Source organism: Pongo abelii, chromosome 12 (genome assembly GCF_028885655.2).
Source record: "Pongo abelii isolate AG06213 chromosome 12, NHGRI_mPonAbe1-v2.0_pri, whole genome shotgun sequence".
Lineage (NCBI taxonomy): Eukaryota > Metazoa > Chordata > Mammalia > Primates > Hominidae > Pongo > Pongo abelii.
Genome location: NC_071997.2, coordinates 55,543,368 through 55,564,876, shown reverse-complemented (window position 1 = coordinate 55,564,876; position 21,509 = coordinate 55,543,368). Strand labels below are relative to the sequence as shown.

The 21,509-nt window shown below is 36.7% G+C and overlaps 1 protein-coding gene across 2 annotated transcripts in view; it reads right to left on the bottom strand.

Annotated features, from left to right (window-relative positions):
* Positions 1-217: 217 nt before the first annotated feature.
* The window catches only part of LRRTM4 (leucine rich repeat transmembrane neuronal 4), an 801,709-nt gene continuing 780,417 nt past the window's right edge, over positions 218-21,509 (bottom strand). For both annotated transcript variants that reach the window (XM_063713249.1, XM_063713248.1), the window contains one exon: positions 218-617. In XM_063713249.1, the coding sequence (XP_063569319.1) occupies positions 396-617 (222 nt within the window). In that variant the 3' untranslated portion in view covers positions 218-395. The remainder of the gene's footprint in view (positions 618-21,509) is intronic.

Below are 21,509 nucleotides of genomic sequence, written 5' to 3'. Positions count from 1 at the left end.
CACCCCTGTTTATTTGCTCCCCTGTGGTTCTCCAGCCCAGGAACCATGCAGTGTAGAAAAATCAAATATACAAACAAACCTATATGTAGCTTGGGTGAAATCTATTTGTATAAGAACTTGACACTCTTACTATTTACATCCGGGAGCATTTTTTTGTTTGTTTGTTTTATGTTTTAAAGCAAAGAAAGTTCTGCAGTCCTCCCGGTAATGCTGCAGGTGCATTCGCTGCCCTCTTCAAGAAGTTTTTTTTTTTCTTTTTCTTTTCTCTATGCCATAAATGTTTTAACAGGAATGATGAGCTTGCTCGATTGCACAATTGTGGACACCCATTCTCCTTTAAGATGAAGGCCCTCCCTCCCCCCATGGAGCTCCCCAGTGAGGAGTTGGCTTCAGCGTTAGTTTGCAATTCTCTCAAGGTAGATGGCCGGTGCTGCCGACCTGGCGATGGTGGCGATGAAACTGTGGTCTCGGCCCAGCTCTAGGCCGGGGTTTTCGTCCTGCTCTGGAGACACTGTCTCATAGCCCTTGGTGACATGGAGTGGCTGGTGGGCCTGGCAGTACCCGATCACAGGCTGGTCATAGCTGTAATATGGCAAGGGCTTCATGTGGTGTGGCATCTGGATATGAGAAATAGAAAGATTGGTTGATTATAAAATTGCTTTGGAAAGATAGGACAGCACTCATCAGATTGTATTTTTGTTCTCTTTCATGCTGTTTCAAGTCATCAGCTACAAATTCAACCACAAATAAACATTAACAAAATCATGATTACTATTTAACTCAATATTGTTTTGTCAGCATATTATGTGTATAGACTTTGTACATAAAACAATATCTTTCAACTTTTCATTGCTCTAGCTAGCTAGCTAGCCATTGCAATAACAGAAAGTTAAAAACAACCTAAATGCCCAAGGAATTTTAAAATTGATTATGTAGATCCTACATTTGAATGTAGATCTTAACAATATAGGGGAGGATCTATCTGTTGTAATACAGCAAGATATGGTACTAAGTAGAAAAATAATTAAGGTGCAAAAGAATGTATGGTATGATCTGTTTTGTGTAAATAAATATGTTTACACTTTATATATAAACATATATGTAACTTTTTATTTGATATCTATACACAATTGAAATGTTTACTATCATCATGTGTAACTTTTATTTAGTTTTAAAAAATAACGACAATTTCCCATAGATTAATTCTAACACTCTATCACATATCAATACTGGAACAAAGAACTCTGGAATCATGAGAGAAAGCACATCTTTATGTTCATAATATGTAATGTTATTATTGGTTTTCAAGGTAACAAGCCAAATATGTGTCTAATGTTAGCATAATAGACCTGAATAATGGTCTGCAGAAATTCATTTAATATAAAAAGCAGCAAATATCAGTTATAATAATTTTGAATTTTGGTGGAGCTTTTAATTAAGCCATAAATTTCTGATAAAGATAAATATATTCCAAATTTAGGAGAAAGCAAATGATACTTGCTTACTTGTTGTTCTCATGCTAGAATATTTCTCATACTTGTGAGTTACAATTTGACACTCTTGATGAACAATCCACAGATGAGAAAAGTGCAAAGGCTCCATTGCCTTGTAAGGTTAGACGTTGTGGCAGGTTTTAAACTATTGACTCTCAGCTCTAAGTTCCCTTTTGTGGTTGCTTTTAGGATGCTGAGGTTTGGACTTGGCAAACCACATATCTGTTTTATTTGTGGTTTCCTGTTAGGCTTTGCCAATGGAGGGAGATGGCAAGACTTGGCAGGGAGAGGGAATTGCTCCCATTGTTGGTTTCCTGTTTTGTTTCTTCCTGCTCCAGGAATTTATCCTAATGGCACGTCTTCATTCTGGCTATATCAGTTTATTCCCACAGCAGCAGGTGCTGCCTCTTTGTAGTATTTCCAACATTTGCAGTATATCCAACATTTGATCTCATCAAGCCCTCCTCAGAGACACCAGCACTAGCACCAGAGACATTTGAGATTCATCACCACAAAGCTTCTCCTCCAAGCTTTTAAGTCTTAGTGATCTTCCGTTCGTTCCCTCAGCCCTATAAGTGGTAGGGGTGGTAGCTACTTCCTAACATTGCTGTTTCTATGACACCACGGCAATATCTTAGCCTTTGCATAAACTTGGTTAATAACTTTATATCCGGTTAGCATTCTTTCTAAAATTTCTTTCTTAAAATAACTGATACTTTGTCAGTCTCCCGACTGGACTATGTTTGAATCCTTCTGTATCTAAAAGTGCAGAAATTAAGTTGTTTTGATTTTATAATTTACTAGAGTTAACCACCAGAGGTCTTATGGCTCCCTATACTGCAGGAGTTAACCAGTCTTAAATATAATTCAGCAAACTTATTTTTAGAAGTCATTCGCCTGTTTACTATGCAAGTTCCTCAAATGCTCTTAAAACTAGCTCTAGTATTTTCTTGCTGGTATTTTTATTAATGTGATTAATACAACTTTGACACAAATTCACTCTCTATTCGTATGAGAATTATGTTTTTAACACCTCTCTGCTTAATAAGGGGAAAGTCACCTCCTCACAGTTTTTAAGACTTAGATTAAAGCAATGTTTTCTATGGGCAAATGCAACTCATTAGTAGGTTATGAAACCAATTTTGTGAATCCAAATAAACATTTAAAAAATTAAATTAGCTAGAATAGAAAGTATCAGAGTGAGGTAAAGATAAGTTGTTCATAAGAGTTTTGTTTTAAATTTATGTATGTGCATATCAATGTGTGTACTGGGTCACATTTTGAATTTTGAAAATTGGGAATCATGGTAGAACATGTTTTTGAAAAAATACTTGATCAAAGCACATATTCAGATTACAATTTATTTTATAGTGACTGGCAATAGCCTAGATAAATTCCCATTCTGTTTTTACTATTCACTTCTATTAACTTGTATAATTCACTGTTTTTCACAATGAGTTGGAAAATTAAATCAATATGTAATGCTTTGTTTCTGATTTGTTGTTGTTGTTTTACTTCTAAAGGAAGGTAAAAACTATTTTCAGGAAGTCTTTTACGAAATAGTAGCAAGAGCATTTCTCATCAAACAAGTTATTGATAAAATCTTGAATATGCCATTCTATTCTGTAAAAAGGAGAATTGCAAAAAATACCTACTAGGCCAGAGTTGTGATTGATAAAGTGATGTTTTAAAAATTGGACCTTAATTTCTGTGCTGACAGAGAGAGCTAGGAACAGACTGTAAAGTGACATGGCCGGATTACTAGATACTAAATAAAAGTTAGCTCTAATCTACCTCACCCCAAATCTATTGTTTTGTTTTGTTTTTATTATTTCTTATTCAATGAGACCTCTTTCAATCAGTACAGGTTCAGATGTAAAATGTTTGCCAGTGGGATCTATTTTAGGAAATCTCATAGGATTTTTCAGGGTGTCAGATTCCTGGAGATATGTGTAATTGGTGTCATGGGTCACTTAAACTCCAAGAAAGCATCGAAATGTAAGAAGACACTTTGTGCTGACATTTCAGCAGGGAGAATGTTTTGAAAAGGGACTTCCTAAGAGTAATGCAGCCCATTTGTACTCTCTTGTTAACTGGTGAAGTAACATAACTTGAAAATCACATAAAAATTCAGCAAATTATTTCCAAATGGAAACAACATTCACTGATTATAGAACATTTATTCTACACTTTCACTTAAATAAATGACTAATTTTCTACAAATTAGCCAAATTACTAAAAGACATCAACATGAACATTAAACATGGGTTGTGGTTTTGTTCACTGTCTTGTAGCACTGTCAATGGTCTCCACAAAGAAGAGATACTTGAATTCACAAACATGTATAGAACAGTGAATGTGAGATGAAATCAGGGCCTTAGGGATCTTTTTGCACAACCAGGTGAATCTACAGATGAAAATAAGTAGCTCATAAGTGAACGTTGTTGAATTTGCAATGTTTACTTAAAGCCTTTTAATTTAAACTATAGTGGGAGAGAACAATTTCATAGCTAAGAAATCATGGTATTTGTCTTTGAATTAAGTTGACTAAAAAGTCAAGGGACCTGCATTAACTGCAAAGCTTTAGGTTTACATATTACACCATTTCTGAACTGAGAAAATTTGTTTTGCTATTACAATTGTAGTTTATTTTTTTTATAGCACTAAAAAAAGGACTCATGTCATTTTCTCTATTGTAATTGAGACAGGCTTAAAACCTCTTGGAGAGTAAAAACCATTGTAAAGTTCCCTCCTGCACAGCAGACCAATAGCAAGAATTCAAAAGCCAAGTGCATTGGCAAGCTTTGAAAGAGTATCTGAAATGTTTGCTCTTTTACTCTTCAAGTCTACTCTATAGGGCACTATGTAATCAACTGAATTTGTGGTTTCTGAGGAGCTTAGAGGCTGAGGTCTTGTACTTTACAGTAATAGTGTACAGTACATTAACCACCTGGGTGCCTGTGTGTGTCATTGTTTCCTTTCCAGTAGTCAAAACAAAGTATTCTTAAGTTTTGCTTAATTCAGATTTGGTATTTTTGTAAATGTGTTCTCAGAGCCTCTCCAAATGGTTCTGTGTTCCATCAGCTCTCTGATGAGCTCCACTCTATAGCACAGCAGAACAACACTATTTAAAGATGTCCTCGTTAGCACACTTGACTGCTCATTGACTGCACTGGAAGCTGCACTTTATTTACAGATAATGGATGTGGAGCATAGAATTTAAAAATCACATAGAGAAATATATTCTACTCTTCTGAAATTCTGCTGTTTGCTACTGTGAAGTATATGAGCACTTTAACATAAATCACATTAAATTTTTCTTTCATTCAGGGATAGTTTAAATCTGAAGTAGGTTGTGAAAGGGAGGAACCATTATGACTAATTATAAGTCACTTTAATCCTCTTGAGTTTCAAGTAATTCCTCTGAAAATAGGGATAATAATGACAACTCATTGACCTCTATAAATTTCAGAAGACGCTGAAAGTATTCCCTGATAATGAACAAAGAAGGAATACACTGAATAGACATAGTCACACTCTGGTTTTACTCAACACTGACAGTGTCTTTCTTGAAAGGTGACATGTCTTTGGTCTTACAGTTTCCATTTAGAGAGATGCTAGCACATGATGGCTCATAGACTGGCTCATTAACAAGCCCTTCAGTCCTATTTTCTGTGCTAAGAAGCTAAGAAACTTTTGTGTATGTTCTGGTTTTCTAAAAACATCATTTATTGTTCGGCTAGAGTATTTTTTTCTTCAAATACAATGAAGAAGTTAAAAGTGACACATTTTTTTCAATTATAGGGGTTCATAGTGTTAGTAATTCAAAAAGAGAAGTTAGGGAGAGAGCGTATTTTTCAATGTTGGGAGGCAGGGTAATTATAGAGGACTATGTGGAGTTTCATAATCTGAAAATTGATTCAGATCCCATAATTCCACATCTACCATAATTATATTTAAAGTGAGAAATGAACATGTCTGTATAGTAAATGTGAGAGCAATGTGAAATGGACTCTTGATATATAGGATCGTGAAAGGCTTTTGAAGTTCAGTTTTGTTATGAGCATGAAATTCCAGTATTGTGACCCTCTTTTCTCAAAGGTATTAGCATTAGTTGTAAGTCGTTTAAGAGTCGGATCATTTTAAAATTACCATGGACTATCATTAGTCTTATTTATTAACTTTTCATGAACATTGTTCACATTTCAGCATGAGTTCTTTCAGTTGAAGTCATAAAAAGTTGATTTTCAATTTTCTAAACGACATTTCGTCTCTAATTTTCAGAATTAAAGGATAGTGTCTAACTACTCAGGGCATTTAAAAAGTACCACTATATAAATCCAGATGAAGAATTCAATGCAGTTGAATTGCTTAATGAAGATAGACACTTCACTTATTGAAAGTAAAATTAATTTTAAAATGAATGTTCATAGCTAAATGAATATATAACTTAGCTGTTATTCTACTGGCTATATTAGTATGTGACAAGAATGGACAAGGAATAAGTACATGTAAACAAGTTTGGGTACTGGTTTTTTTCAAGAACTTTTATTAAACTGATAGAACCTCAACTCATTTAACTTAGACAAAAGGGAAATTTAATTGGCTCATAGAATACAAGAAAGGATATAATGGCTAAACTAAAGGATGAGGAAAGATAGCACTGAGTATTAGGAACAACTGAACCTAGGAACACAATGTCATCAGGGTCCTGTCAGGGTCCTGTCAATCAAACATGCCTGATAGTTTCAGCATGTTATCTTCGTATCCTGGCTGCCAAATGGCTTCCTGCACCTGACAGACATGTAAGTGTGAAAGCTCCCAAGGTTTACGTATTCCATTCATGGTAGATCACATTATGGCTACAGTTATTTCTAGCACCCCTCACAAATAGGTGAGGTGTCTACTTTCCTTTGCCTAGAATACAGGCTGGCCTTGTAACTTCTCTTGACCACTATAACACAGTGACAGTAACATTATGTGAGTTCCAGGAGCCTAACCTATCTAGCCATTACCCTGTGAACATGCTTGGATTATTTTGCCAGAGGATGGAGGCTATGTGGAATGACTGGCATCTTAGACCAGCCAGTCTCTGCAGCACTCACGGGAGCTCATCACAAGCACATGTGCACAACAGCAAAGTCTGCAAAAGACCCTAGATATGCAGAATTGCTCAGCTAAGCCTAGCTCATATTGCCAACCTCCACAGACTCAAATATATGTTTTCTGTTGTAAGCCAATCAGTTTTGGTGTGATTTGTTATACAGTAAAACCAATAGAGCAGCTTCCATTACCAAAAGGGACTATATTATGTGGTCCCTGGTACCACTTTCATAAATATATGAAAAGATCTTGATTATTTTATCTTAGTAGTCTATCCCTGAGCCATTTTACTATACTTACAATGTTCAATATTTATATAGATTAAGTTGAATCAACTTCTCGTTCTGGTCATGGGGAGGAAGTTTTGCAAAGATAAGACAGCTCCCAGACAACTAAAAATTGATTATTCTGATGACTAGACAACTTATTTTACAACACTATTTTGAGAAAGTACCTTAAGCTCAAAAGTTAACTGTTCTGTATTAAGATGGAAATTCGAGTCCTGATCTGTGATTACTAACTCCAATTTCCCATTCCAATTAGTTTTGTAAAATGAAGTGTTTTTAGTTTTTTCGTGTTTCTTTTTTCATCACCAAACCAAAACTCTAAAAACTTCTGCAAGACAGAGAGGACAATATACTAAACAAAAAATGTTCTAGCATATCGTTCGATGCAGGTATAGAAAAAACTGCAGAAAAATTATTTGCAAAACTATGAATCTCTCACTAGCATGGTGTATCCAGGGCTGGTAAAGAAGAAGAAAAATGCAGAGTTTCGAGCAGTTCCCTGAACCTGTGTAAAATGAGAGAGAGCACTGGAATTATAGGAAGAAAAGGAGCCTCAGCCTTACTCACAGGGTTCACGTTATAGAATACTAAGGAAAGCAAGGGCATATCTGAACCCGGAAACTCACATTCAATTTGTAAACTAAAATTAAACTAAGCCCTCCAAACTGACTGAACAGACCCTCTTTTGGCCCAGGGGACCTAGAAAAAAACTGAGTTCCTGGCCATGGCAAAACAGGAGGTCAGACATGGCTCATTATACCCACTCCCTGGGGAAGTTTAAACACAATTGACCAGCATTAATGTTAAAAAAGCTATCATAAGACTGAAAGAACAGATGCTTTGTGGCAATAAGATACCAAATTATAGGCAAGACCTAAGGCCATGCCAGGCAAGGATTAAGTCATGCACCCCTACAGATCATTTTGACCCAGTATGCTGTGGTTTGCTCTCACAGCCTGACTCTAGCACAGTATCACATGATAATTGGTAGACTTCTTTATCTTGACTTAAACATTCCTTTTTATGAACTTCAAGTTTTTAGACATAGCTTTGTTCCTTTAATCAACTGCAAATTAAAGAATCTCTGAATCCACCTACGACCCGTAAGCCCTGGCTTCCGTATATTCTGCTTTTTTTGGGCCAAACCAATGAATGACCTCCATGTATTGATTCATGAGTTCGCCTGTAACGTTTGCTTCCCTAAATTGTATAAAACAGAGTTGCATTCTGACTGCCTAGCGACCACTTACTCAAGGCTTCTTGGGTTTATCTTTTCTCCAGGCTGTGCTCTCTCACATTGAATTAGAATAAACCTCTTTGAACAATTTAAAAGAGTTGGATTTGTTCTATCATCATATTTAAAGAAGGTAATTCTTCAAGTGACTTCCTAAAACAAAATCTCTCTCCCTACTGTTTTATTTCTTGTTGTTCATCCGCCTTCACCAGTAGCAGTTTTTACTTTCCCCAGTGTCATAGTCAACTGGTTCATTAATCAAACCAAACCTCTCTTTAAATAGAGGCCCATGCAATCTCTGAGCTCCTAATATTTGATATACACAAAAACCTCCCTCCCTAAAGAGAACCTATAATAGAGAAAAATCTCCAGAAATAAGAAAAATTCAAGAATTCGAAAGAAGATGAGGAAGGCAAGATTTACTAAAAATGAATGAAAACAGAAACAATTTAAAATGTATTCTCATTGAACTCCCTCATCTAAAACATTGCTCAGATACTTAGTAGATATTCACATATTTGTTGAATGAAAGAACAATAATCATACCCTTTCTTTATTTTGTTTTGAAGATGGAATAAATAACAAATCTAAAAAATAATCTATTTAATTTATGGAATAATTCATTAAATTTATTAACGTTTATTTTAGAAAATCTTAAAAGGAAAACAAGAAGACAATGGTGCAAATTGATGCCTTGTTTCCATTTCTTTTCTTATGGGCTAAAATGTGTATAGTAGATTGAGTATGTAAAATGTGCAATACTCAACACACTGGATGTTGGCTTTTTACACTGATTGGACTATTGGGACAATTTTAAACTTTCATTTTGACAAAAATTTCTCTATAGCATTTGTTTGTCTTGTCCTGTTGTTATTTAGAGGTGGGAACATGTACTATTTGTGTACTCAACAGTTATCCAAATTTTAACTTCTAAGTCAGTCAGGGGATAAGAGAACAAAACATCCATTTCCATCTTTATTACTCTCCTACCAGGATTTGTTGTCTAAGAGGTGCCCAGAGAGTTGATTAAGTTAATGAATGAGGTACTAGCCATCTTTGAAGTTAGCTTTGACTCCATTAACTGGGAAGCTTATTACATTAGCAGCACTCGCAGCATTCAGTGAGGTTTTAGGCTAATGAGCTGGATTAATTAGCTGGTATTAATTTCTAAAGGCTTTCCTTCTGTAGCTCTGGCCCCTAAATTAGAACGAGTAAAGTCTCCCCAATAGTGCATTGTAAGCAAACAGCCTATTTAAGTGAATCTACATAAATCTGCCTCCAAAGTACTTACTACAAAATAGAGATGATAGAATTTCTAATCACATAACTTTCTCCTTTGTGAAAAAAATAATTGTAGAAGTTTTAATGATATACAGAAGACAAGTTTCTCCTAAAACGGAAAACAGTGATTATTTACTTGGGCCCAAATTCCCTCCAGGAAAATTAAAACCATACAAAAGTAAACAAACAGAAACAAATCCTATCAGCCTATACAACAGGATCAGTTTAAGATATGTTTGTTTTAATCCCTTCTCAGCATTTTGAAAAAGGAAATGAAAGCAGGAATGCCAGTACTAAGAAGGTGTAATCGGCATTACAGAGTTTTCCATCCAAGTTCACTTGCAGTTTCTCCAATATTTAGAGTAGCCTATTTCAGTTTCCATATGAATTTGTGTAGTCTTCAATTTGGATCTATATTAAACCATTTTCAGTGCCCTTAACTTGTTTTACGTAAGAACATGCATCTTGCCTGAGCAGAATGCAACTGATTTGCTTGCCTTTTGCAGATTTTGAACATATACTCACTTTGTGACCCTCCCAATGCCTCCAATCTGACAGTGCAGTGGGCATTCAGTAAAACCCAGGAAATTAGTTACAAATGTAAAAGTGAAATGAAATTCACATGTAAGGGAGGTGATTGAATTTCTTTCTATCATGCACCTCTGTAAAGCAGAATTGCATACCCCATGGTAAAAGTTTAGAATGTACAGACTGACACAGAAGGAAGAAAACTGCAGAGGACGTACACATGCTTGATACAGTGAAATGATTACCATGAGTCTAATAGAGTACAAATATAACTTCTTGGAAGACTGGCTGGTCCTCATGAAAAGAGGCATTGAGATGTATTTTTAATTACAAAAAGGGGAGAAGCCCATTTAGAAAATGCAATTAAAATTTTTATTCTGATTGAATATATTTTGGAACAACATGGCAGAATGATTCACAAATAATACTGGTCTCATATTTTAAATAAAATGTGTAAAGGTCTAGGTTAATACCTGGATCCCTGCCATAGAGTGTATACTATTAAGGAGTAATTATATGAAAGTGAATTTGCCATCATAGTTCATTTTTTTATGTATTCATTTCATTATTCATATGGTAAATATCACAGAGGTTGGCAAACTTTTTCTATAAAGGGTCAATAGTAAACATTTTAGACTTGCAACCCATACAGTCTCTATCATAACTACTGCAGTCTGTAACAACCACTCAAGTTTGCCTTTATCGTGAGAGAATACGCTTGGACAAAACATAAATGAATGAACATGACTGTTTCCATAAAACTTTACAAACACTGACTTGGGATTTCATTTAATGCTCATGTGTTAAAAAATATTTATTTTCATTTGATTTTTTTGTTTCTAACCATTAAAAAATCTAAAATCATTTAGGTTGTGGGCCAATTTTCTGAGAGTTAGGCCTTGTGCTAGGAGCTGGGTATATAAAGAAGAATAAAGTAAGGGTGCTGTACTCAAAGAGTTTATTAAGAACTGACAGAATGACACAAACCTAATTCCCCTTCCCTGTGGTTTAGACTGCATAATACAAATCAGTAAAGCCGAGGTAGAAAAGCACTCCCAGCTGGCGGGCACTGCAGATTTCACTGTGAAGATCCAGGTCTTCTCTAGAATAAAGCTCTCAGTGCATCCCAGACAATGAGCTGGACTCACATAACCTTGGTACTTGGAAGTCAGACTTGAACCTTCAGGTGGGAGTGCTGAAGTCACTATTCAGGTCATTTAGATCAAACAGGATCTGGCAGGATAAAAGCCCACTGACCTTTTAGAGACGATCTTACAGGGACACTCTTAAGCCAGCAAACCTGCCCCTGGGTGTATGATGGCTTATAACTCAAGGCCTGGGAGAACTTTGGTGATTTTGTAAAAGGGGTCAGGTTCACGAGTTATCTAATCATAAACAATGTTTTTTTTTTTTTTTTTTCCCAGCTATTGTGTGTGTGTGTGTGTGTAGAAGTTAAAAATAAGACTTCGTTTTATTTCTCAATTTCACCAAGACCTTTCCTCCTGTGCTTGGACTTTTGTATTCACTATTCTCTTTGCCTGGGATCTCCTTCTTCCCCCTCAACCTCATTTTTCTGCAATGGGCTTGAGTTTCAGCGTAAATGTCATGCTTCTAGAGGGGCCTTCTCTAACCACCTGTTTAAAATGTCACCCCACCCTGATTCACAAATGTAAACCATTTCCTGTTTCAATTCCTTGTTTATTTTCTTCATAGCATTTTAAAAAAATGTTAAATATTCTTAATGATGCTCATGTTTCTCCTTTGCTAATAGTTTACCCCAAAGTAAGCTTCAAGATGTCGGAAAACTTTTATGACAAGTTTGCTGCTGTGTGTAGAATGCTTCCATAAATATGTGCTGTAAGAATGTATGAATTTGAGAGATATTTATTAGAGAATTGAATTGTATTTGGAAGAAGTTTGCCTCTAAAGCTGTGAGCATTTCTCTTTCCTTTTCCTTTCTGTACTATCTCCCACCCATTCTTACTTTCTATTTATTATTATTATTATTATTATTATACTTTACGTTTTATGGTACTTTCAAATTAAAACAGGAGATCTAGAATCACAGGCCACCATTTTCAGTCTACAAATATTTGCATACCTGGCATTGTGATGAAAGCTAAAGATATTAGAATGACTAAAGCTGTCCATAACCTTAAGGAACCTGTAGTCTAATATGGAATACAAATGTAAGCAGATTTTTGTAATGTAATTTCATTTGTGGTGAAATGCCATCTTGGAGATGTATGAAAAGTGGTAAGGAAGGAAAGAGGGAGGGAGATGACTATCAGGTGGTTTCTGAGCCAAATAAAGGGTGCTTATGAAGTCAGCAAGAGATAGACTGCTGGTATGTGTAGCTTCCATATACAGACGGCACGCCTGCTACTGCTACCCTGGTAGCTGGCCACATATGTACAATAAACAGCCTACTACCCAGGTTGTACATATAAAAAAGCAGCTCATTGTCAAATCTCGGTGTATCCAGCTCACCCACAACTTGCCCTTGTATAGAATGGAACACCCTTGATCACTTTAGCCATTATCCTCACCTGCTAGCCCAACACTGACTTAGTGTTTTGCAAAAAAGTCATCTCTACCTTCTAATGAGCAGTGAAAACTAACCATAGGCCTGGGATGTGTAAGGACAGGTCATGAATTTGGCTGCTTTCTCAGCTGCTGCCGAAAAACAAAACAACCTCTGCCACCCCTGATTCAGAAGCCAAGAGGAGCCATTTGAGATTTCTTCAGCCATGCAAAGTGCCTTTAGAGCAGTGGTGGTCAGTCCTGGCTGCAACTTTGACAAATCTGTAGTGATTTTAAAAATACTTATGTCTGGTCCCTATCCCAGATCAATTAAATCAAAATTTCTAGGGTATGGCCCAGGTCACACTATGTTTAGAAAGCATCCCTGGTGGTTCAAATGTGCAACCTAGGTTGACAACATCGCTTAATGTTAAATTTAGGTTGCTTTTGCCTAAAGATGTAGGCCCAGCAGGGAGTATACAGTATGATTTAACTAATTCCCTATGCCTGCCTGGAGATTGCTTGACTCAAAACAAAGCAGGCTGCTTCCCAATCAAAAACCACCAAATGCGTTGTACACCTGTGTTTTTTGAGCCTCCAACTAAACTTTCTTTTTTCTTTAGCTCATTACCACTAATTATTCTGTATCACCAATTTGAGCCTCTTCACTTGGTCCTATTTATATCCTTGTTGGTGATTAAACTGCCATCCTCTTAGTTACCATCAATTTGGTTATGTATATATTCTATTCTTTTGTCTAAAGTTAGGTGTAATTCAGCTGGGTAAGTTTAACAGCCATCATTATACACATGTTTTCTAAATAGCTACTTGTAGGTGAATTTACCTTGCATTGATGGCTAAGTGCCCATAAATGTTCAGTCAGCTGGAGAACTCCTTTGGCTAAACACTTTCACAATCTATTTCTTTTCTTTTTTTAAGTAATTTAATTTACTGAGATGGTAGTAATAGCCCATTTCACTTTGCACTATAGGGAAGAAAGGATATTTTTATCTACTTAAAAGCTAATAAGGACTCTCACTGTTGAAAAATATTCAAATCTCCCAATTATTTCCATCAAGCGATAAATTTAAGGGAAAAGAAAAAGAATTAAAACCCCAAAGTGTTAGCAAATAAGCAGTAATGACAAGGAGAAACTTAGGGGAGGATCATTAAATTTATCTCTGCTTTAAAGCAACCTGATGCTCAAATATTAATATGTAGGGGGACTAAAAAAGGATGTCCTCTGACACTGGAAATAATCAGCATTACCACATAATTCATGAAATTCACCATTTGTGGTAGTAAATCATAGGAGGAGATGATCTGTATGTGTGAGACTACAGAGAATAGCTTGCAAAAGCTGTTCTCAAATCTTCCACTCACTCACCCCCAACTACAGCCGCTACCCACACCAAAGATCACAGGGCTTATTTATTGGCTCTAACTGTTATACCATGCTCCAGCATGTACCCTCATAGTCACATGCTTGCACTTCCCCATCGCTACAGAGCATTACCTTTACAGACTACCTCCATTAGCTCCTATTTCAGAATGAAGCTAAATTGAATATCTAGATTGTCTGATATACTCTAGGGGAGTTAGATAAATTCACCGTGCTGTACTTCGTTATTTTTCCTGGCCATCACCCAGAATATAAGCTCTTCCGGGCATCTAGACCTCCTCCACACCGTTTCTATAATATTATTTTTGTTTTTCTTTGCCCTAATCTTTTTTCTGCTTTTCCTACCAAAAATTCTACCATCACCTCTCAAACTCTGATTTCATTACTAACTACCCTTCACCCCAAACTACTTCAATGAATGTGTGTAGCTTTCTCTGCTGTGTATTATGATTTAACTTTATGTAGCTTCTATATGGAAACTCAAAGTGCCATTTGTAAGGACAGCAGATAATTTGTATTTATCACTCTAAAAACATGAAAAGGCTCCATGATTGTTTTAACTCATCATGCAGCAAGACTGATTGACTTAGACTAATTAAGTAGGCCAGGTGTGGTGGCTCATGCCTGAAGTGCTAGCACTTTGGAAGGCCTAGGTGGGAGGATTGCTTGAGGCCAGGAATTTGAGACCAGCCTGGGCAACATGGTGGGAACATGACTCTACACACCACGGTATAACTCTTTAATGAAAGCCATAAATTACATAGCATTTTAAAAAATAGAGTTTATGTCATGTGAAACAGGAAGTTTGTGTTTAAATAACATAACATCAACAAGCTACTAGTGTCTTTTCACTTCTATCCCGTTGACGGGTAGAGTTTACGTAATATGACTGATGGAAAAGAGAGAACTAACTGGTTGTGCAAGTAGAGTCTCAGAAGATTGAGGAGAATAAAACAAATGATAGAATGGCATTCTCTTCCTGTCTATCGCCTAGGATTGAGGAGGTAGGAAGTGATGAAAATGTTTACAAAAGATTTTGTGACACATTGAACATAAAAGGTGGCATACATTTACTAGGGAGTTGATTCTCCCCTATTCCGGGAAAAAAAACAGTGCTCTCATACACTTTGTCTAGTTAGTGGCATTAACACTGTTTGCACTGTGGACTGAATACTTGTGTTTCTCCAGAATTTATTTTTTAAAGCCTTCATCTCAAATGTGGTTGTATTTGGCAATGGGGCCTCTAAGGAAGTAATTAAAGTTAAATGAGGTCACAAGGTGGGTCCCTGATCTGCTAGAATTAGTGTCTTCATGAAAAGAAATAACAGAGAGCTCTCTCTCTCTGTACTTGCACAAAAACAGTCACGTGAGCACACAGTCTGTGGCTACCCGCAATCTAAAAGAAGAGTCCTCAGAGTGAAACCTACCTTAATAGCACCTTAAGCTTGGACTTCCAGCTTCCAGAACTGTAAGAAACAAATTTGTGTTTTTTTAAGCCACCAAGCCTACGCAGACGAGTTAGGACGATCCAAACATATGAATAGAGATTTTGGTCCTGTGAAGTGGAGTGCTGCTCCAAGAAACAGCTAAAAATGTAGGCGTGGTTTTGGATCTGGGTCATGAGTAGAGGAGAGAAGAGTTTAGAGGTACATGCTAGAAAAATACTAGGTTGTCATGAAGAGTTTGTTGGTAGAAATATGGAAGAAGTTAAAGTTAATTCTGGTGAGTAATCACAAATAAAGAAGAGGGTTAGAGGGTATTCTGCACATTGTAGCATGTTTAGGAACACCCGTTGCCTCTACCCACTAGATGTATTATATATATTCTTTTTAGAGAATATATAAACAATCATAAACAGAATGGTGGTAGAGGTATGGATGATAAAGGTCATTCTGGTCAGGTCTCAGAAGTTAGGAGCTGATGATTGGTCACTGGAATCTTTGTAAAAAGAACTCAGCTGAATGTGTTGTAGTGTTTAGAGGAAGAAAAAATTTTTAGTGATGAAACTGGATATTTAGCTAAGGAGATTTCTAAGCAAATACTGCAAGTGAATCCTGGATTCTCCTGACTGCCTATAGTAAAACAATGAGATGCAAGAGATGAATTGAAGAAGAAATTATTAATCAGAAAGAAACCAGAACTTAAAGATTTGGAGAATTCTCAGCCCATGCATATTGCAAAAAAAAAAAAAAAAATGAGAAAGCATGTTCTAAAGAGAACAATAAGGCTGTGACTGGACGATTACTTGATAAAGTGATTATAGAATTATATAAACTGAGGCCGGACACGGCTCACGCCTGTAATCCCAGTACTTTGGGAGGCCGAGGCAGGCAGATCATGCGGTCAGGAGATCGAGACCATCCTGGCTAACACGGTGAAACCCCGTCTCTACTAAAAATGCAAAAAATTAGCTGGGCGTGGTGGCGGGCGCCTATAGTCCCAGCTACTCCAGAGGCTGAGGCAGGAGAATAGCATGAATCTGGGAGGCGGAGCTTGCAGTGAGCCGAGCTAGAACTACTACACTCCAGCTTGGGCGACAGAGCTAGACTCAGTCTCAAAACAAAACAAACAAACAAAAAATTATATAAACTGAAACACTGCCAGTTTGAACTAAGGGAGACAGAGAAAGTGGGAAAGAATGAAGAAGATTGCTGAACTTCTGGGATCCCACAAGGAGAGGACTATAGAGATATCCAGCTGCCAATATTAAGTTTTCCTTCTAGAAAAGGGAAGAAAAAGGAAGGATGACCCAAAGGCTCTTCAGAGATCATCTGGGCTGCCCCTCCCACCATAGGTCCAGGGGAAAAGGCTGATTCCTCCTTGGTTTCAACAAGCCAGGCTGTTTCTGCCTGGAGCCTTGGGGGCAGGACCCCAGCCTGGAAAATTGTGGAAGTGGAGCTGCCGCCTAAAGTCATTGATGTGGAGTCACCACCCAAGTTGGTCCAGAAAATGGACCACCACCCATGTAGGCCTGGAAAGTCGGGAATTGAGCCAAAAAAGATTATTTTTGAGCCTTAATATCTAAAGGAGTTTGCCTTGTAGTGGAATTTTTTGGGTCCCATCACAATTTCCTTTCTTTCATTTCTCTCTTTTAGAATAGATCATCTATTCTATGCATGTCACAGCATGATACTTTGGAAGCACGTAATTTGTCTAGCTTCTCAGTTCACAGCTAGAGAGAAATTTTGCCTCAGGATGAACTATACACTTCCATTCTCACCTATATCTGATTTAGGTGATATTATTTGAGAGTGTAGAGTTTATACAGGAAAAAGTTAATGTTTTGGGGTCTGCTTGGATGAAATAAATTTATTTTGCATGCAAACAGAACATAAAGTTTTGGGGAAGAGGAGCAGAATATTATGTGTCCTAACCCTCAGTATGGCTATATTTGGAGAAAGGGCCTCTAAGGTAGTAACTAAGGCTAAATGAGGTCATAAAGTTGGAAAACTGATCCAATAGAATTAGTGCCCTTAACAAGATGAGATGCTAGAGAGTTCTTTTTCTCCCTTTTTCTCTTTCCCCATGTGTACAAAGGAGAGGTCATGTGAGCACACTTGAGATCACTACTGTCTACTAGCCAAAAGAAGGGGCCTCAGAATGAAGCCTTCCTTGCTATCACCTTAAGCTTGGACTTCTGGCCTCCAGGACTGTGAAATAAGCCTCTGTTGTTTAAGCCAACCCATCTGTGGTATTTCATTCTGAGAGCCTGAGCCTACTAACATAGGCACTGTCACCATGGCCTGGAAAGGCTTTGTATGAAGACACATGGATGATGTCACAATGATGGAGGAAATGTAGCTGCAGCTGATGAAGCATTTTGTGAGAAAGTATTGTTAGTTCTTCTGCAGGTGTCCAAAAACATTTCTTGAAAGAGAGATGAGTGAAATTCTGCAATTTAATAATTGAGTGGTGGCTTTGGTGGCATTTATCTAATTTATAGACTCTGGACTGAGAAGAAGACCGCAAAGATCATTATGTTGGCTGCCTCCAGATACTGTGATCTTTCTCCAGAGAAAGTACCTCTGAATTTAGGGAAGAGCCTATAGGAGCATGATCATTTATCCTTTCTTGGACATCTTCCTTCTTTCTCCATTACATAGTATAGATCTTTATAGCATTTAAATGAGGCTGGAACTGGGAGGGGGTTATACATGTGGGGAATTGTTCCTTTCTTGTGCCTTACATTTAACATCCAATTGAAATCCAATCTGGAGCCATTTATATATATTTAGGCTCTGTTTCCCATGGTATCCAACTGGGGACCATGGCATTAATACATTTTCTTAAGATCCTCTAAGGTGCAGTTTTCCTTGTCTTTCTACGTTATCCCAAAGGACCACAACTACTGAAATGGAGTCCAGGCAACTCTAAATTAATCCATGTATTTGGATTGCATATTGGCTAACCTCCTTTTACCCCTTCAGTTCTTTTAACCGCCCTTCTCTGCCCTGCATTGTGCCCAAGGAGGCTTATTCTATGACTAGATTCCTTCATCAAGTTCCCTTGCTGTCTGACTGACTTATTTCTGTAAGCAAGAGGCACCCAGTGCCAATAGGAGAGGTAGTATTTATTTCTTGCTAATCATTCCTGCCTTGCTACAGTTCTGAAGTAACTGGCTTCTGCTACAGCAGTAGTTGTCAACCTGTGGCAATTTTCCTCCTAGGGAACTTTTAGCAGTGTCTGAAGACATTTTTGGTTGTGGAGATTGAGGTCTACTGACATCTAGTGGGTAGAGGCAAGGGGCGTTTCTAAACATGCTACAATGTGCAGAATACCCTGTACCCCCAAGGAAAAAAGAACTATCTGATCTAAAATGTCAAAAGTGTAGCTGCTGAGAAATCCTATGCTATAAATATAGATCTTGTTAGATGAGCCCTCTAGACAAGCCCTCCTTCACAGCTAGAGCTCCTACCTAGATCTGATAACCCTGCATCTTCACTTTATCTCTTCAGGCCAAGTGGAGTGGTAAGAGATTCCTGTTGTTTCTGTTTGAATTGTTCACCACCCTTTGCAGATCCTCCCCTTAACACTGCTCCTATTTCTACAAAGTTCCCTCTATTAAATTCTCTTTTTATTCAGACTTTTGAGCGTGCAGTATTTCTTTCTGGGATTCTGACTGACATGTAGTTTAGGTGCACATGCAGCAATTTATATGGACGTTTAACATCATCTTAATTTGTGTATTACATTAGAGGTGGAATGACAAATTTCTTTCATCTGTACTAATTGCTAACATTTATTGAGTGATGCCTCTGTGCCACCCATCTTTATGAGTGCTTTATGTGAATTGAAAACTCATTTAGTGTTCACAGCAATGCTATAATTTGGGTGGTAATAGGATTCTCATTTAAAAAATGGTAAAATTGAGGCACAGGTGTGAAATGACTTGCCCAAGATCACATACTGAAAGTGGTTCTTAAGACTTGTGCTCAACTACTATCTCATGTAGTTACTCTGCCTTCAGAAATAAACCACTCTATAATATCTAAAGCTACAATTGGCTCTAGTTTATCATCCAAGTGTGCATCACAAACAGATTTTCAGGGTGGCATTCAAGGCAAGTCTTGATGGCAATCCATGCTCCCACTCTGCATAGCATTTCATTTTCTCTTTCTTTTACTTCTCTTCCTTAACTTCTTTCCTCCTTCTTTCCCTTTTTCTCTTCCTTTGTTCTTCTTTTATTTTTACATGCCTCTTCACATCTACTTTTGCCTGTTTTTGCAAAATGTAGGTTTGTCTCTGGCACCTAAATGCTAAAATGGACTGAATTCCATCTTTTGAGTCAGAATGATACGCAAACCATCAGCAACAGAAAGAATCTATAAAATATTAATTAAGCCTATTCCTGGGATTTAATGACATGTTAGGCATAAAGTCATTTAAACATTAATTTTCTAAGTGCCATTCCCTTGAAAAGACAGTATAAGCCAATTTCATAAGAAATTTGTGACATAATCGATTGATTCTTAAAGACTATACTTAGGAAACAGAAAAAGCAGGTTTTAATTTATGTGCATATTATATAGAGATAGAATCTTTTTAAAAAGACAAATTGATATAATTTATGTAAGGCCTTTGGTTTGAAAATATAAAATGTTGCTATTTGAAAGTAATAGCTTCTCTTCTCTAAGAAATTATGACAATAGAGGAAAAGTATATTGGTTTCTTTACATGCAACAATTCTAAGAATGGTAACTTCTTCTACCTAGTTTTCACAACAAATACACACAACACTTAATATCAAAAGCTTAGTCCAGCAGACACTATGATAAATTGATGCATTGGTGGATGAGTGAAATTAGATTTTTTCCTTAGAATAAATATTGGCTTTTCATTAGGTCAATTCGGAATTTAAAGCATGCAAAAGAACTACCTAGGAAGTGATGATTTCTTCAAAGAGGTTAAATACTCTTTCCAGAGATATACAAATTATCCATGCTTGGGGAAAACATTTTTTTCCCCAATTTCTGTGGCTAATTGAGAGAAAGCACAACATAAATGTCCTAAATTTATATATGGAAAGAGTTAGGACTGGAAGTTTATGATTGTAAATTCAAAGAGCTCGTCTATTTTTCCCTCTTATAGGTACAAATATATCCTCAAAAATTAGGAAAATAAAAAATCCCTTATTATTTATGGCAACTTTCTCCAAATGTCTTTCATGCAGTGTGAGAACAAAGATATTCTCACTAGGCATTGCAGAGACTTCACTGAAATTAGGATCTGATTCCTCCTGCATGGAACCATTAAAGATTTCTGAAGGATTTGGAGAGATTAATAGCCTTTTTCATTATTTGTAAGGTATAGAATGTTCTGGGGACATGCTATATTGAAATTCACATAAAACTGACACAAAGAAATGTCTTATATTGATGTACACATCACTCTAGTTAGTGTTATGAAGAGGTTTGAACAAAGATATCAAATGAAGCATTTTGTGGCACAGTTTAATAAATGACTCATCTTTCTTTAAGGGCCACCTCATAATCACTAAATAGTTTTAGGAACAGTGGGGCTATAAAGAATGTATTTCATTTCATGACCATAAAAAGAGGCAGGTGAAGGTCATTAACATCTTCATAGGACTAGAAGGAATGTTCTGCTCCCTTGGTTTCATAAACTGCCACCACTATTTAAGGAACTCCTATTTACTTAGACTAAATCTACCCTGAAAAACACACAGAAAAGTGATCTCTAATGATTCCACTATGTTCTTATTCCCAATCGCATGTAGGACTAGAAAAATGTCCTGATAAATAAAATGAAGAAATTAATTTGGAAGATATTTAAGGCCTGCTTTTGCCTTAGTCTGTGTTTTCTGTGAACACAAACTTCTCTATTGGGAGTAGTTGACAATGATAATATAAGCTAAGCTGTGAAAATAATTAGATGAATTTTGGATTTGAGACGTCTCTAAATAAAAGCTCATTTGCAACTGAAAGAAAAAACAAAAATAATAACAAAAACAATAATATGGTTGTTAAAATCCTATGCTCAGTGTGTCCAATGTTCTTTATCACATTGGTCCACCTACTGTAATTCACCTGACCTAGGATTTTATTAGAAATGCAAACTCTCATGTCTGACCCCAACATACTGAATTCGTATCATAACAGGACCCCCCAGATGACTCGTATTTATATTAAAGTTTGTGA